This window comes from Suillus fuscotomentosus (genome assembly GCF_016647785.1).
Source record: "Suillus fuscotomentosus strain FC203 chromosome Unknown F5891scaffold_187, whole genome shotgun sequence".
Lineage (NCBI taxonomy): Eukaryota > Fungi > Basidiomycota > Agaricomycetes > Boletales > Suillaceae > Suillus > Suillus fuscotomentosus.
Genome location: NW_024539699.1, coordinates 58,926 through 76,084, shown reverse-complemented (window position 1 = coordinate 76,084; position 17,159 = coordinate 58,926). Strand labels below are relative to the sequence as shown.

The following is a 17,159-nucleotide window of genomic DNA, read 5'->3' as shown; positions in this document are numbered from 1 at the left end:
CTTCAAGAAGCTTTATTATGAGCACAGATTTTCGACAGCCACATCATCCATGATATTCACAAAGCGCGGAATGAACAAGTCAGTCTTCTTTCCGCATGGATGTTGTCTGATGACTTGTGCAAAGCTGTTCCAAGTGTTTGGGTAGTAGTGTTGTCGCAGTTCATGCTCCTAGGTAAATCTGTTGTTCACCTCTAGTGTCATTTTCTGATGTCCCCATTTTTCAGGGGAGAGGTGACTCGTTATCAGTGCCATGACGCTTTTTCTCGGAGGCTCATTGATCCTGCGAAGAGATTACGGTTATGATTGGTTGCGCTACGCAAGACGCCTGTAGAAAGGTGAGATATATCCCATAGGATGTGCGCCAGGTGCATGGCTCTGACTCGCTTGACGCGCCGCTCCCGGACGCGTCCTATCCTCCCCGTTCGCCGTAACCCAGACCGCTCTTGTTCTGGTTCGGCTATCCCATCGACTTCGGGAAGCTCGAAGCCTTCGTGAAAGAACAGCCCTGAACTCTCTCAGGATTACACTCACAGCGAGGGGATCAATTATGCTTGGAATCGCATCTTCATCATCAGCGTCATCCGCAAGATCTTCGGGGAGTCGAGTCGACTGAGACCCGTGTATGGCCGCAGGGAGGGCAAACCCATCATAGTCATGTCGTTCTACTGCAACTTTGACGCTCCAGGGAGAGTGGTGCATGAGAACGAGAAAGCGTTTGCCCTCAAGTTCACCAATTTGGAAGCGGAGCCGAGATGGTATCTTGACGACCTGATCCTCCGGACCTCTAGGTGCGTTCAGGTGGATGTTATCCTTGCCAACAGTTGACTTTGCTTCCTATCCAGAAATTCGCTGTATGATCTTCATGTCTCTTTTTTTGCCGTGGATGACTGGCCTTGTACTAACATATGTGTATGATAAAATTTGGTCCCAACGAACTTGTTGAGATAACGTGCGACTCGCGACATCAGATCATTTTGGGCAACGTAATACATACATTTTGTTGTGCGATACCAGTTATCGTAGAGCATATGATAAGATTCGCTTCTAGTTCCAACGCAGCTGTTGCACATTGATGACTACGCAGATTCAATCATCGATCACTGCAACACCCGCTAGGTAAGATAAGTGATATCCTGATAAAATGTATTTGTGAGATGTCCATCAGGTCAATTGCCTGCAATAATTATAAATAATGATATTGGCCGCCGGGAATGTAAGAGCGTCTTGGTGTTAAAAACCAATCAGTAGAGCACCATAACGCCCCCAATCAATGCAGCTCCCGCTAATGACTGTGACCCGGTTCCTGATACTGGCCCATCCCGGGCGCGCAACGCCATTGGTGGAAGGCCCGAATGTCTGCGCAAAATGAGAGAGGACCTGGGATGCCACTAACGGTCACTGTTGGTGCTGAAGCGGGACTTGGGTTGCTCCCTAGATCTATAAAGTGAGGTTCCCAGATGGGGGGTGCTGGTGTAGGAGTGTATGGTGGTGGAAGTTCTGCATGCCTTTTAGCGCGGCGGATGGCATTTTACTCATGCACTGACTTGAACTTTCTGCTTGCAACGTGACCTTTGATTCTTCATGCGTCTGCTCTCAACGATCTCGGATACAACTTATTTACTTCATCTCTCAATGATCTTGCAGTTTCACCCGACCCGAGCACTGTCCAAGATGACGCCCACTTTGAAGCCATGTCCGTTGGCGTCCGCGAAGTCAGAGCATGGCTACGAGGCAGATATCCTCATGATCTACCAACTACAGATATTGACACTTGAAGGTTCGGCCATTTCTACGCCTTCTTCATGTCCTAACCGTATGCGTTCCGCCCAGATCTTCTGTCCAAATTTGCTCCACACAGATCAATTGTCTCACCGGTGGCCAGTTTTTTGCTGCGCTCAGGCTTGTCCTTCGCGCTGTGTCAGGTAAACGCGTTGATAGAACTCTCGCGTTTGTCCAAGGTATGCATTACCTCCTCACCCTTCAGCCAGTACTGACCAGAATGTCTTACAGCCCACCCAATCCCAGAAGTTCTTGAACGCTCAAGATCAAGATCTCCCTCCAAGCGTCAAGTCCACGCTCCGCCTCTTCATCCAGACCGACCCAAACAACATGCCATATCTTCAAACTCTTCCTCTCCAGACATAAATCCCTTTCGTCAATCACTCGAGTCTGATACGCAGCACTTTGTTCCGGGTCAATCTGACTCCCCTCCCGTTATACCCTCCCGTCTACCACAGAAGATCAACCATAATCCGTTCTTGATGCGCGACAAAGCAAATGGGACAGACCCTCCTCAGAAATCGCCCGAAAGGCCAAAGGATGGTAAAATACCACCGCTTCCTCCTCGAAAACCAGCACCCTTGGTTGCCCAAGCACGGTCAGAACATGAAGCGCGTTGAAGAACAGCTGGATCGTGAGCGTGTTCTACAGGTGCTAAAGACGACGTCATCCGGTTCCTCCACGAGCAGCAGGACGCGCAGCCTAAGTCCCACAAAGCGGTTCCACAAAGGACTCGGGAGTCGTTCCTCTGGTTAGTGTAGATAGAACTTGAGACATCGCAATTGAGAAAACATCCCCAAAAAGACATACCTTGTTGTCATCTAATGCAGGAACCTCGACGACTGGAGGACTGCAACAAGGGGAAGTAGTAGGTCCTACACGCATGCGGATGCGATCCCAAGGAGAGTGCAGAAGCACGGTGCTTTTGGAAGGGACAAACATGATGGTGATGGGTACTGTAGTTGCGACAGATGTCATGGAGGTCATTGTTGGAGTCGTACTGGTCGTTGGAGGGGTAGTTGAAGTTTGCGCATGGTCTTCCGGTACGCCTCGAGCGATACGCTTGATGTGTACGAAATCGAACGATTCGTTCGCGAATGGAAGACCCTCGAGGCTATGGGAGTCAATGATGAGGATACAGAATGGATGGGTGAATACATTAATTGCCTCGAAACCCAGCTTACTTTTCTCATAAGGTCCATGTTTCTGGAGGAGACGTGCAAGGTCGGTGAGGAGAGATAAGATATCGAAGCCTGCAAGTGCTTCTCGCAAGTGGCAAGGGCAGGACCGACCACCGACGACTTCGCAGCCTTTCCAGTGCTTGGCAGCCTCAATTAATACCCATACACTGCTCTCGCAGCCTACATCCAATATTCTCTTGAGGGGGTCCTGTGGAGGTGGCTGGTTCTAGAATTGCGGAAATGCACGCCAGGTCAAGGAACCGCCGGTCATTTGGCGGGTCAGGAGGGTGTCGATGGCGTCTCTGGATAGAGGTGAGTAGATATCAAAGAAGGAGATGGGCACGTACAGATCTACGACCTTTCATTGATAACTCCTGAGAAAAGGGACTTCCTGGCGCTTGAAACGGTGATGCATCCTGCAGGGGGTATCGAACTTGCACTCTTGAGGTTGGTGGAAAGCTGCGAACGCATCTCCAAAGAATCAAAGGAGTTCTGACAGACTAACCACTTCAGGTAAGGCGTTTGGTTGTACCTTGAGAGGGTGTATGTACTCGCCTGAGCGCGGTAGTTTGAAGGGGTCGAAAAGGGAAAAGCATGCAACTCCTATGGGCCAACGCTACCAGGTGCTACACCGGAAAACACAGGGTACGGTGACTCGAAAAGTTCGCCGTCCGTAGGTTAGGTGTCTTCAAGCTCTACTTGAATCCCTACGCGCAATTGAAATTAAACCGTCCGGAGAAAAGAGCACACTCACATCGATCATCAAAGCCTGATCCACGATAACGCCCAGGACTCTCTCTGAAAGGAGTGATTAACGGCAGGATCGCGTTGTTTCTGGAACTCGACGAAAAGATCTCTCATCATTGCTAACCCTTGGTCGAAAATCTTCGTTATCTTGCATTACGAGCATATCACTGTCAGCCCCAAAGTAAAAGTTCCCACGTGCATACATGCTCAATCAAACTAAGGATGTCTATCGGCACATACTCCCTAGCCAGTGGTCGGGACCCAGAATCATCCTATGCCAATTCCTCTACATATGAGATTAATGATCGCTCAACTCCAAGCCCAGGTCTCCAAGAAAGTAGCCACGACGAATATACCCCCACTCGTGTGTCTACCCGGGAATCCGCGTCTATCATCTTCACCACCCCTACGCATCGCTCAGCTTCTGCAGGCCTCTCTTCAAAAACTCGTAAGGCACTCCAGAAGTTATATGACCACAACTATGGCGCCCGTCACTGTCTCGTAACGTCGTCAGCGGCCTACCTGGTGACTGTAGCCCATGCCGTTCAACGTGCGAGCAAGTCTGATCTTGTGGGTAATTTCATTACCTATGAAATGTTCAATGTTAATAATTTCCTCAGTTGACACTCTATGAATATTGTCTTGGCTTAGATTTGAGATCATTCCATGTTGACAGCAGACGAAATATGTTCTATCGTATGACACATTTCTTGCGTGCGTTGTTGACGCTGACATCAATCTGCAGTGTCACCCCACTTGCATAGTATATTTGATGCTGGTCACTGGTTTCTCCTGCCGGATACAGGCACACTAAGGAAAGTCCATGACTACGTGAAAGACGCTGTTGCATTAAGGGCAAACTCCCAGTCTAGTAAAGGCACGAAACATTTCTGGTTAGAGGTAGGCACTTGTTCCATGGTATCGCATGCCTGCAACAATATTTACTTTTTCGCAGTGGAATCTCAACAATAAAACACCGTACACGTTCATACTATTGCCTGGCACAGGATGCCCACGCATCTCATGCGAAATTGGTGGTGGAGTTTGGGAAGATCACTCTTATCCTTACCAAGGCCTCCCATTGCTTGAGTGTCATATTGCACCTCCCTTTGCCATCATAAACGCAGGCCCCAAGTGCACAAGGGATCACATCAATCAGATCGTCCGCGAGTATTGTTCGCAACAGACGAGTGAGTTTCGGAAGGAACTTGAAGAACGACTTACACTTTTGTGTAATACATGGGCCCTTTTCGAGGATGCGAAGAAAGATGCGAAGGTCTGGGAGGTAGAAACGAGGGGTAAGAGGAAGAGGGACCGCGATGACGAGGACATAGAGAATCTTTCTCGAGGGAGCAAACGTACCACACGGTCGCAAGCACGCTCTGCGCACGATGGTATGCCGAAGTCTGATCTACCCAGTAATCAAGCAGGAGATAAGCCTCCACCACCGGGCGCTCGCAAACGCAAATTGTCTTCCAGTTTACGCGGAGCTGCTCTTACCGATGACGCAGTCTTTCACCTCGAAAAACGACAGAAGAGGGTCGACTTGCGCACACGAGTCCGGTGCTGGGTCACGGAGTCAACCCGAGCCTCATCACTAGACCCAGAGCCTCATACCTGATCAATCTCATACTTGGTGTTGCGCATTATTGTTTTGCCAGTCAAAGCCCTCGATGCGGGCGTTCGTCAGTAGGGGGATCACATCGTCATCTAAGACCTTATAGAGGAAAGAATACTTCGCGATCGTGCTTTATGATGCGGAAGACGCCGCGATACTAGTACTCACACTCAAACTTTGAGGGGAGATGGAACACAAGCCAGAAAGCCTTAATTTGCGCCCTATTTTGGCTATCAAGGTCGTTTTATTCACTGAGTCGTGTCATTTCCAATGGTACCCTTCAGGGCGTTCAGTTTGCTAACCCTCACGAATGGCGGATTTGAGGATTATTTCATAACACGATACCGTGAATGAAATATGCCCTGTTCATGTTCCATCTCTCCTCCATATTCCGTAGTATAATAAAGAGGCGATACTACGAGCTTTCCGAGCTGATCATCAGCACCTCCCAAATTCGGCTCGAAGATGTGCACAATTCATGTGGTTTCAAACTGAGCAACATAGGGTTGGGTATCACTGGTACCCATACCAGTGACAAGACATACATTTAGATGTACACAGCAGTTGACTACGAGTGGGGCCTGACCACTACCAAGCCCTCAGCGACGATAAAAGCTGACGAACCAAGATGCTGCGTAGCGCAACCAATCATAACCGTAATCTCTTCGCAGGATCAATGAGCCTCCGAGAAAAAGCGTCATGGCACTGATAACGAGTCACCTCTCCCCTGAAAAATGGGGACATCAGAAAATGACACTAGAGGTGAACAACAGATTTACCTAGGAGCATGAACTGCGACAACACTACTACCCAAACACTTGGAACAGCTTTGCACAAGTCATCAGACAACATCCATGCGGAAAGAAGACTGACTTGTTCATTCCGCGCTTTGTGAATATCATGGATGATGTGGCTGTCGAAAATCTGTGCTCATAATAAAGCTTCTTGAAGGAATGGGCGTACGTCAAGAGCGGTGACAAGGGGAGGGAGAAGTTGAAGAATTTCAAGGGAGTCTAAGCGAGGACAGTGTCGACTGAACAAGTCTAGAGCGGGGCGCAACGAGTTCGGTGCTGTTTCATCGGTGGGGCGGAGGTAGAGCTTGAGAAGAGTGTGACTTATTTTGAATTATACATCCGCCTGCAGTACCTATGACAGCGTCACCGAGGGATCGGGATCGAGAATATAGCAGAGAATAGACATACTCTTCGGCCTAACTTGTAAACATGGAGCTAAAGAGCATGGTCATGCCTTACCACACGGCCCGACAACACAGCTCGCGCTTGGTAAAGATCTGCAGGGTATAAGCTCAATATTCATGGGAGTATCAGTCTGGAACTGGCTCTTCAACAGTAAACCATGCAAGCGATCGATGAAACGAAGGGGCTTCGAGTGAACGTCCGACCCATTGACTAACGGAAATTTGGTGAGAACCGGCAAAAATCACGATTAACCTTTGTCTCCTCGTTTGCGAGCACTCAGCGTCATGTTCAGATAGAGATCTGCCAGCCGATCATGGAATACGGGACTCTCTCCGCCTTTCTCATCGATTAGATACTCGATATAACAAGTAGACATGGTGGGGTCAATCTTCTCGAGGTAATCTGTTACTTGAGTTCGAGGGAGTTTAATGTCGTCAGATGTAGATATCTTGGGTGAGACAAACGATCGTCAGCAAGGAACTAGACAAATTATACACACAAGTGTCACCTCGAAAGCCGTATCACAGTCGTTTCCAAGATCCAGCGGGAAGACTCAAATACTCGGCGTCGACGTACTTGGGACCAAGTTTTGGCAGGTAAGGCAGGTAGGATATGACAGATCGAGCATTTTCTCTCATGTCCGCTTCCTTCTCGTTCGACCCTGGGCAAGGTCATTGGTTTGCAGGCGTGATCAAGTAAAAGACATCAATGCTCACTGATTATGAGCCTTAGCATGCATCTGCTTTCCATTGTAGAGATGTATCAGCTCTGCGAATGTCTGAGACAACTGGTAAATGCTACGTTTGAGTTGTGTACAGTTTGACGCACCTCTCGTGCCCGAAGCTCCTCTGATACCTCACTCCAATTGGCCAATTGACAAAGTGCACCGAGGAGGGCCGGTTGAGTCGCAAGATACTAAGACTTGACGAGCGCTGTGTCCACAATCTGTGCAAACCGCACAAGCCGCTCCGGAGTCGACAGAGGCAAAGGGATGTTTGGCAATGCAAACAATTATTCGGTCGAAGTCTCGGAGAGGAGAAGCCACTAGCGAGACTGAGCAGGTGCAATGTGTACTGCCGCGAGTCACCGCCTGCGAATTTGGGATGATGATAGGTAAGATATCACCATAGAGCGTCCACTGACCAGCTGAAGTCATCTAGAAAGTTTATTGACGTGACAAATCAACGAAGACAAGATGCCTGACTGACCTTTTTGTTTCATGGCTCGGCGTGCGTACGTGCCATTCGCAAAATATGCCCACTCGCCCACGATGCCCTGACTCCCCAGGCGGGCGCGGTGCAAATTTGAACACGTTTGCGTTGCTGCAGCGGGTCTGCCGCACGCTCCGTACCATTACCGGTGACAACGCGGCTGCTAGTACTGCTGGGCTTGCCAGGTCGAGGTCGGCCTCTCTTTGGCAAGCCGTCCGAGGTCAGGACGCCCGGAGTAAGGTTTGACACGCAATTTCGCGAAAGCAACAAGCAAGAGTCGATGCAGAAGATTTCGAGAAACTCAAGCAGGAGAGAATGATTCTCGTTGTGTACGTGTGTTTATCTTATCTCCTAGCGCGCACATGCTCGCCTTCAACCAATTGTCAAGTTGCCTAGAAACGCCATAGCTATCTTAAATGACCTGGTAAGACTAATCCCCGCATTCCTGACTTACTGTTTTCTTCATCTTTCTACAGCAACACCCAACGAGTATATCCGCGGCGCCACCCTACGTTTCCTTCTAGAAGATATCTAAAGGTGCTGAACTCCCTGCTGCGGCAGCTGTCTTGAGCACCGTCGCTCATCCGTTCGCAAGAACGCCGTATTCGCCGTGTACATTATCTACCACGAATACGAATACCTCATCCCAGATGCTCCTGAGCTTATGCAAACTTTCATCGCTGCAGAGTCTGACGCGACGTGCAAGCGTAACGCATTCGTGTTTCTCGCTCGCTCTGCGATACCGAAGGCTGTCGAGTGGGTGTACGATCAGCTGACAAGTCCGATAGACGAGCTCTTGCATATGAGCATCATAGAAGTTACCAGGCTGTATTGTAAGAATGATACGACCCATCGAGTGAGCCCTCTTCACTTTGAGTCATCTTGCTTCTCCTCCCTTTTGTCGTCTTGCAGTCGTGATACATCAGATGCGCGTTTGAGTTGTTGAACTCATCGTCGCACGCATCAAAGCATGACGCTGCTACCACACTCACCGCACTCACGCAGAACCCGGCTGCTGTGAAAGGTACGTTCACGATAAGGTCGCGTGCACATGTTTGCTCATCTTAGTCCTCAATAGCCGCATCGTGGTTGGTCTCGCAGTCCTCCACGTTGCTGTGGTCCAGGACTGATTTTGGGATAGGCCCTGGAGTCCAGGCAACTTCTCATCCAGTCGATCCACGTATTAGCGGTTAAGTTTTCTGAGGTGGCTGCAAGCGTCGTCCATGCACTCATGGAATTCCTCGGGGACTCGAACAACCCCTCTGCGCTGGACAACTCTCCCTTTGTCTGGTTTATTTTTTCCCTCCTGATTTCCGCATCTTATTTGACTAACATATGCACAGCGAAGTGGTCGAGAAGTTACCGCATCTCCGGCAAAGCTTCTCCAGTGCAAAATTTATTTTCTCTCTCTCTCCAATTAACGCTCCCTCTACGCTGAAGAATACACGTGCGCATAGACATCTGTGATAGGGAGAGTCCTAGAGCACGGTTGAATGTGGACGCGGCTTTTCGAACAGCGCCGCTCATTTTCATTGCAGTTTCGAGGAGTAGTCGATCGGTTAGCTTGGTATCCGCTTCCTTGCACTATCTTATATGTGCGGTCTGCATCCTCCCTCGCAGATATCAGGTATTTGGCATCATCTGTGTTCGCGTCCAACTAACATCCCGAATCGGATGTGTGCAGCATGGAAGTTCATTTCCGCGAGATTATAGACCTCGTATGTACCTTCACTCATCTAATCGAACTGAGCTAATCTATTCGGACCCCCAGCCTGGAGCCGACACACACAGTGCCGTCCCTAACTCCTCGCTCATTGTCGCATGCACAGCGACCAAATTCAATACCTCTCGGCACACCCTTAACTCACGACCGGTTTCGTACACCGAGGTCCAGACGGTTCTCCAGGGGCGTGGAATCGACCTCACGCACAAGTGTCTCATTATCCTGCAGGGTGAAGTCAAGTCTATCGCGCAGATGAAGCCTGAAGGCACTTCTGAGCACCACGACGGACTACTCGAGTGCCTAGAGGATATCATCGGTACTGCTGTGCTCAAAGCACCGATGTCTGCTTTTGTCGAAGTGGTTCGGCTGGGAGAGAAGAGAGCCGAGAATGCAGCCAGGTCGTGATGCGCCAGTCCCAACAACCCAATCAGGGCCGCAACGCTACCATCTATCTCGACTTTACCTCCCTCGGGCGCCTGAACTGTTGTCCTAACGACAAGGAGACGTGGTATGCGAGAGCCAAATCCAACTCCGAGTGCATCATGGGCGTCAAGGTCAGCTGCCAATGCAATCCTTGCCATGAGAATGGTCTTGCTGATATACTTCGAAGCAATAGCTAACCTAACCAAATAATGATCCCCCAAGGTTTTTTTCGTTGCAGATCATTCACATGTATGTTGTCACTATCATTTCGATTTTGCGTTCTTAACCTCCGCGTTCTTAGTCTTCTGCACGACGTCGTCCTCGCTCCTTGGCACCGTCAGGCAGCACGTTTCTCGGTCGCTTATTCGGTCGCAGCTACTCCAATACTCATGATATCCGGCTGCAAAATCTCTCCCGCTTTGGGCTTGCCGCCACGAATGCTGAGAAGAAACGATTCTGCATGCCAGATAGTCGTGATGTAATCGCAGTAGAAGATGAAGGAGTCACCTTTGCCTGTGGAGGTGAGTTCGGGGGGGATGTATTTGAATGTGAGGGAGACGAGGTAGTATCCGGGACCTAGAGACAAGTCATCTTTGCGAAGTTGACTGAAGACCCATGAAGCATAGTCTTTAAATTTGTGATTTCACGTCAGGTGTAGAGTGTGAATCTTTGGCACGACGAGTACTTTGGGTTGCGTTGAGCTGGACGTGCGAGGGGCCGCGAGGGACTGAAGGCGTCGTACAGAAAAATGATCGCTGGATAGACGCTACTTAATCTAGCGCATCTTCGTACAGAATGGCAAACAATACATAGCTGAGGATATGACGTCGGATGTGTTTCGGACCCACGTCCATAGAATGCTGAATCCAAGCGAATAATACTAAATTATACGAAATGAACATCACAGCGCTAGAAGCAGAAACATGACCGGTCGTCCCCATGCTCTCCTGTGACAGGCTGTATTGTAGTAGCTGGTCGTTGCGAATCAGGGTTCGGTGAGAGAGGATCGAGATATTCATCGGGTACTACATCGTCGTCTTCACCCGCAACAGCGTTGCGCTGTAAATTCATACATTACACGTCGGATAAAATGAGAAAATGAACGGAACATGCCTCTTTAGCCTACGCGAGAGGAACGTCAACGATGCGGGGCTCCGCGTGACCTCCACGAACAGGCCACCAGGATGATAGGTGGGTTATGCGTGCTGCGAATGTGGCGGGTGGGGTGGCGGACGATCGAATGGTTGGCGGTGATCAAGACTGAAAGACATTAGTCAAAAGTGTGATAACAGTTTAATGAAAACTCGCGTTCTCGCCAGGGTTGAGGTGTGCCCAGAGAGAGGACGGGGCAGGGGCAAGGTAGCAGAGAACTGCAACGCGAGTGTCGCATCAAATGCGAAATAAACAAGAGAAAGAGGCATACATACATCTAAGGGATCGCGAAATTGATCATGGTGCACTGGGTTCGTGTGAGGAGAGAAGCGAAGAGGTTGGCTGAGGCGAACGAAAGTGGGTTGTCGCAGATCTATCGTAGGCAGAGGTCTCTGCACCATAGGAATGGCAAATATTGGTGGTCTGCGGCGCCCAGCAGCAGGACGACGAGTTGCATCAGACTACAGCGGTGGTGAACAATATTTGAGTGGTATAATGAGTGCCGCTGGGTTGTTGCGTGGTATGAGTATTGGGAGGTCGAGATGAGCTGGTAGCTGGCTTCTTCTTTGTTGCGTGGTAGTTCCTCTGTGCGAGGAGTCAGCGATAAAGAAGAACTATGAAAGAGAAAAAAACGCACAGGCTTGCCCGCTGTGCAAGGGACCTTGACCTCTTGCAACCGGATGTCCTATCGATGCCGTCTGCGTAGTATACTAAATAAATTTCGAGTCCAGATGAAAGATCGGGATCGGGACTGAGTGGCGGGCTCAGTTGCCCCGTGTGGCTTGGAAGGGCGCCAGACTGAGGTAAAGGGATTGAGGGGGCTTCATCCACACGTGGTCTTATTAATCAATAAGAAATTGTGGTAGGCAGTAAACTGAGTGAGCGAGGTGAACTGAACAGACCAACCTATGAGAAGGTCCCTGTGCGTTCAATGGTTAATGCTCGAACACGTGAATGCCCTTGGCAGTACCGAGTTAACTCGATCGACAACTTCGATTTTGGCGTATGTTCTGCATCGTACGACGTCAAGGCGCAGTGACGCATTACGGTCGCGGACGAGACCAACTTATAATTGGTGGTGAAAGCCTGGCTGACGAAGAGAGTTACAAGGCGAACTTGAGGAGTTTCTATTTAGAATGGGGCGATGTATGAATGTTCTGCATGGAGATTAGAGAACATACGATGATAGAATAGCCGGTCACCGCAGCAGGATGAAGCAATGTCATAAAGCTAACTTGAAGGCTGCATGCGCACCAACAGGAAGGCACCTAAGATCGGGCATGAAGCCCTAAAATGAACAGATGCACACTAAACGAGACAGAAAAGACATACACACCGTTTAAAGATATATTCGAATTTCGGAAGCAACACAAATCGTGCCTTCAATGCAAAGATAGCTTGAAGTCGTGCAGAGCGGCGAGCAACTTCGGAGTCCAAAAATCACATGATGCACTGATTGAGGGGCCTTCGGATTTTGCCGCATCGTACCGTACCCTGCCGCATCAATACCGCACCCTACTTAATAGTGTCTGTCGTCCATACAGGCCATGAATATGATTCTTGATTCAAAAATATCTCGCGCCTCATGTCCTTGTGGGTGGCTGGGCAGAGTTGGCTGTGATGCTCCACAGACATGGGCCAGAACTGGTACGTCTTCACGTCCTGTCGCTCTCTGCGTGTGCATACTTGACATGCGATCTTACTGAAGCGCCCCGCCCTATAGGAACACGTTCAACATTGGCTTCCAATTTCGTGTCAAGGGCCTGACGACGGTATCGGATTCGACGTCTGAGAAATTCCTCCTCGGCCAGGTGATGCGCCAGTCCCAACAACCCAATCCAGCAAAAAACGCCACATGGTATGCCCTTTGTCAGTTCATGAGTCAAAAATATGATATCCTTACTATTATTACAGGAATTTCCTGGTGCGAGAGCGCAAGAATTCGAAATATTAGAACACGAGGTGGGAGAAACCGGCCGCGTGTTAACGAAGCCCAGGTTGAGTCTATTTCGGATATGCTAAATCGGGCGCTCAAGGCTGACTTACGACTATAACTCCTCACTGTAGACATGCCCACCATCCTGCATGAAGCGTTTTATGATGACTTGAAGCAATCCCTCACCCTCGCGATCCACAGTCTTCCTTACCGTCGCATGACTATTTGACCGCAAATTCACATGAATTACCCCCTCCAGATCGGGGACAAATCGTTCACGCCTGATTTAATTGTATCGTTGACGGCTACGCGGGGACCTACCGAGGTCGTGCACATTCCCTACATAGCAGTAACCGCGTTGACAGAGGAATGGGATCACGTTTTTGAGAAAATGGAGTCGATGATCGCTAAACATCCCGAGGCGATCTTAGCGTCGATTGTTTTAGTACGAGAAGTCAAACGCTATGCTTCTCCTTCAAAGGTGTCTACCGCGGCGGAGACGTTGCACAACCGTTGCGATGACGAAGAAGAAAAGCCTGAATCATTTTTTCAGCACCAGAGTTTACTTTTCTCTTTTTCGTTCACCTTCTCATTACCCACTCTTATCTCTGCCTCAGTTTCTTCCAGTTCCGCAGATGAGAAATCACTCAGGATGAGCATCTCATCCGTTGAGTCCGTTTCTTCGGTCATGATGCTGATTAGCTCCGCCTCAGGTATGCGTAGTGTATATTTGTATGGCTAGCTGTTTATTCACGGAATATCACAGACCCATTCTCTGGAGCTATTATGCAGGCAAGTTAAAGCACCAAAAGAAAAACGCGGGGCTGCCAGGCTTACTTCTGGTCTTAGACGCCTTCCTCTCCTTTCGCTAGTCCAACTACTCTTACGTTCGGCTCTGGATCATTCGCACATAGCACTCAGATCGCAAGCGCCGTTGTCATTAGTCGCTTAAAGACTAGTTACACCACCATCGAGTACCGTTACCGCACAAATCTGAATGCACGCGTCCAGAGTCTCAATGCACCTACAAAGCATTCCTCAAGAGCAAGGTCCATTGTCAGATGCGCATCCTCAAAGCGGCTCCCATGATGAACGTGAAGCTCTCATTGACGTACTCGAATTGAGTGCCGATGCACTTGGAGCAGTCCGAAGCGTTTTCGTCAGGTGAATCCTGAACTTGAGCCAGGGCGTAGGTTCGCCTGGCCGAGTTTGTCGCTCTTCACTCCGCCTCAATGTATTGACAATCATCCCATGTACATAGTGGCGTGCTGGATGGTTATACCGCGATGAACCAAAAAATAATCTGTCAGTGGTTATTCTTTCATCCCACATCACTGAACTCAGGTTCAGACGCCTTACGTTCTTTACCTCTCACCAGTTTCCAGCTTTCCACCACTGCCCACGCCGGGCCACACGACTTCGTTCGCCTCCTTCTGCTGGCCGGAAATAGTCGAAGAATCAGCATTGCAGAGAAAAACCTTGCATCAGTTGTGGTCGTTCCTCTCAAGGCCTTATCGGATGAGCTTCGCGCTCGCTTTGAGGACAAAGGCCTGCTCATCTTGACCTGGAGCCCTGGAATAAAGACTTATGACGCCGGGACCATCTTTGTTTCTGTGGAGCAGCTAGAATGTTCATCGTTTTTCGATTATCTCCGAGAAGGTGTTCAGAAGGGCGCTCTCTCCCGCATCGTCATAGATGAATCACATTATGCCTCAACCTCCAAGCACTATAAACCATGTCTGCTGCTTATGCCCCGCCTGCGCCAACTCCCCTTGCAGATTGTTGCATCTACGGCAACACTGCCTCCCGCCACCATCCCCCGATTCTTGCAACATTTTCAGATGCTCTCCGGTGCTACTGAGATTATCCGCGGTGACACTACCAGGAAGGATATTTCATTCAATGCATTCACCATTGTGGCCGGTCAGCTTGCCTGAATTTTCCGGTAGCGGATAAAATACTTGTGTTCTGTCAAACGAAGGCAACTGCTGAGGCAATGGCCAAGGCCTCAAACACTAAATTTTACCATTCAGAGTTGCCCGACGAGGAAAAAAAGAAACCCTGGACGGCTTCAAAGTTGGTGCTGGCGCGCTCCGCGTGCTCTACACTACGTCGGCACTCTCTGCGGGCTTAGATATCCGGGACATACAAGCAGTTGTCCACCTGCGCAAGCCAAGCAACATGCTGGATTACGGGCAAGGATTTGGTCGCGGATGCCGGGATGGCAAACCAGGATGGTCGTTTGTATTTCATGACCCAAAGCAGAAGCCTTTTACTTTACAGGCAGGTCAAGATGATACCGGGGTGTCGGAGATGGCTTCATGGTTGTCCGTACCAGCGTGTAGGAGAATAGGTTTGTCGCTGTTCTTTGATGGCAGGACTTCTAGCTGCCTTGAAATGGTGACGGTGCAACTTTGTGATATCTGTCAGATGATGGTAGCCAAGGTATTATTAATGCTCTCATAACATTTTAGATCTTCTGACCACTACTCCGCAGAGTATCTATGACCCATCTCTGGCTATGCTTCCAGCACCAGAGCCTGCACCTTCTGTACTCCATCAACTTCGGCTGGCTGCACCCCCTCGACCCCTACTGCCAGCGCCCCCTCTGCAGCTTGGGCTCCTTCAGTTTCCTACGCGCCCCCAGCATGCTGCGCCTCCCATGCGTCTACCGGTGCCTCCTCAGCCACCTATACAACCTCTTCACCCAAATTCCAAGAGCGAGTCTTCTAACCGCAGCAATCGTCTCCAGGACATCATGTCCAGTTTGGCCGTCGACCAGAGACAGTACATGAACCAGCAGCTGCTTTCATTCAAGAAGGTTTTTTCGCCTGGGCTGCTGTGTGCAACTTGTTGGGTTGCCGGTGCACCATGTCAACACAACCTGGAGGATTGCGCTCACTTTTAATCTAGCAACTCGGCCTTCCGACCATGGAAATCCTACTTGCTGCTCCCGAAATTTCATTGTTTCACATGTTGCCTTCCTCAAGTAAGTGTCATATTCACTGCTTATCATGATTATGTTGGTGTTGACCATCTGAAAGAGAGGGTCTGTACATCCCAACAATGTTCATAGGAAGCCCTGCGCCCTGGTAGATTTTGTCCGACCTACGGTATGTACATTACAGATACGGCCTTATTAACTTATTGAGCAAACACAGATTACATAATCATTACCTTGAACCCCTGACGCAAGACAACCAGTTGCCTGTTTGTCTTTGTTTGCAACACCGAATCTCAGATCTCAATATCGATAGTCACAATTCGATAGCCGCGGAATCATTACGGTAAGCCCCTTTCTGTCAGAAATCTAGTCAATCCCGTATCGACATAACATTAGATGTCTCGAGTAACACACACGGCTAGCAGGGGACCGTTGGCGATGAAAGGCGACAAAGTTTTAGTAAGTAATATCATAATCGGTGTCGCGTAGATAACATTTTTGCAGACTCAAGTAGACTTTTGGCTGAATGCAGTAAGATCGTCAGTAGACTGTTGCCGGTGGCTTACCCGAGTTGTTCAGCGACCCGACCAATCGGTCGCTAGAACACCTCGTCGGGTTGCGATCAAGCTTAAGCTCCGCGTCGTCGCGCGAAACATCGCGAACAAAGTTCAATCTGTACTTCGGGTGAGTGTTTTCGTTTAGCGTTACGATAATTTCTTACGATTACCTTAAGCTCCGCGTCGTCGCGCGAAACATCGCGAACAAAGTTCAATCTGTACTTCGGGTGAGTGTTCTCGTTTAGCGTTACGATAATTTCTTACGAATACACCTGTAGCTATAGTGCTTTATCGATGTCATCTTCCGTCCTTCTCCGCAATCACACCATGTATCATCAACTCATCTCAGACGGACACATTGCTAGAAGAACAGCTGTGTCATAGGGTTACAAAATCCTTAGCATCGATGCATATGCAGCAATTTTGTATCACACCATGTATCATCAACTCATCTCAGACGGACACATTGCTAGAAGAACAGCTGTGTCATAGCGTTACAAAACCCTCAGTATCTATGCATATGCAGAAACTCCAAAGTACATACAATTCACAACTCCACTATTAATGACAATACCCGGTTGTCCTACACCTGTATAATACCTAGCTACCATATCTGTCAATCATCCTTGATCATCATCCAGCTGGCAGGAACAAGTATGTTTGCTATAAATAGGTTCAGGGTTCGTCAT

The 17,159-nt window shown here is 49.2% G+C and overlaps 5 protein-coding genes across 5 annotated transcripts; 3 read left to right on the top strand and 2 right to left on the bottom strand.

The window, feature by feature from the left end:
• Window positions 1-242: 242 nt before the first annotated feature.
• Window positions 243-1,337, bottom strand: F5891DRAFT_987948 (uncharacterized protein; the record flags this gene model as incomplete). Its single annotated transcript, XM_041377967.1, is given in 4 exon segments — window positions 243-512; window positions 532-834; window positions 995-1,076; window positions 1,291-1,337. 4 exon segments carry the CDS (start codon window positions 1,335-1,337, stop codon window positions 243-245), a joined length of 702 nt encoding a protein of 233 aa, XP_041217071.1.
• Window positions 1,338-2,293: 956 nt separating this feature from the next.
• On the bottom strand, window positions 2,294-3,325 carry F5891DRAFT_1199433 (uncharacterized protein; the record flags this gene model as incomplete). The annotated part of the gene is made up of 4 exons (XM_041368761.1): window positions 2,294-2,527; window positions 2,590-3,089; window positions 3,145-3,262; window positions 3,308-3,325. 4 exons carry the CDS (start codon window positions 3,323-3,325, stop codon window positions 2,294-2,296), a joined length of 870 nt encoding a protein of 289 aa, XP_041217070.1.
• A 604-nt stretch (window positions 3,326-3,929) lies between these two features.
• On the top strand, window positions 3,930-5,328 carry F5891DRAFT_1199432 (uncharacterized protein; the record flags this gene model as incomplete). The annotated part of the gene is made up of 4 exons (XM_041368760.1): window positions 3,930-4,277; window positions 4,328-4,403; window positions 4,453-4,607; window positions 4,663-5,328. The coding sequence occupies 4 exons, from the start codon at window positions 3,930-3,932 to the stop codon at window positions 5,326-5,328; spliced, it is 1,245 nt and encodes a 414-aa protein (XP_041217069.1).
• Window positions 5,329-8,876: 3,548 nt separating this feature from the next.
• Window positions 8,877-9,065, top strand: F5891DRAFT_891820 (uncharacterized protein; the record flags this gene model as incomplete). Its single annotated transcript, XM_041373304.1, has 1 exon — window positions 8,877-9,065. A coding segment is annotated over one exon (189 nt), but the record flags the coding sequence as incomplete, so codon positions are not given.
• Window positions 9,066-13,210: 4,145 nt separating this feature from the next.
• F5891DRAFT_1199430 (P-loop containing nucleoside triphosphate hydrolase protein) lies at window positions 13,211-16,065 on the top strand (the record flags this gene model as incomplete). The annotated part of the gene is made up of 6 exons (XM_041368759.1): window positions 13,211-13,682; window positions 14,320-14,892; window positions 15,047-15,414; window positions 15,467-15,833; window positions 15,883-15,958; window positions 16,014-16,065. The coding sequence occupies 6 exons, from the start codon at window positions 13,211-13,213 to the stop codon at window positions 16,063-16,065; spliced, it is 1,908 nt and encodes a 635-aa protein (XP_041217067.1).
• Between the last annotated feature and the right edge of the window lie 1,094 nt (window positions 16,066-17,159).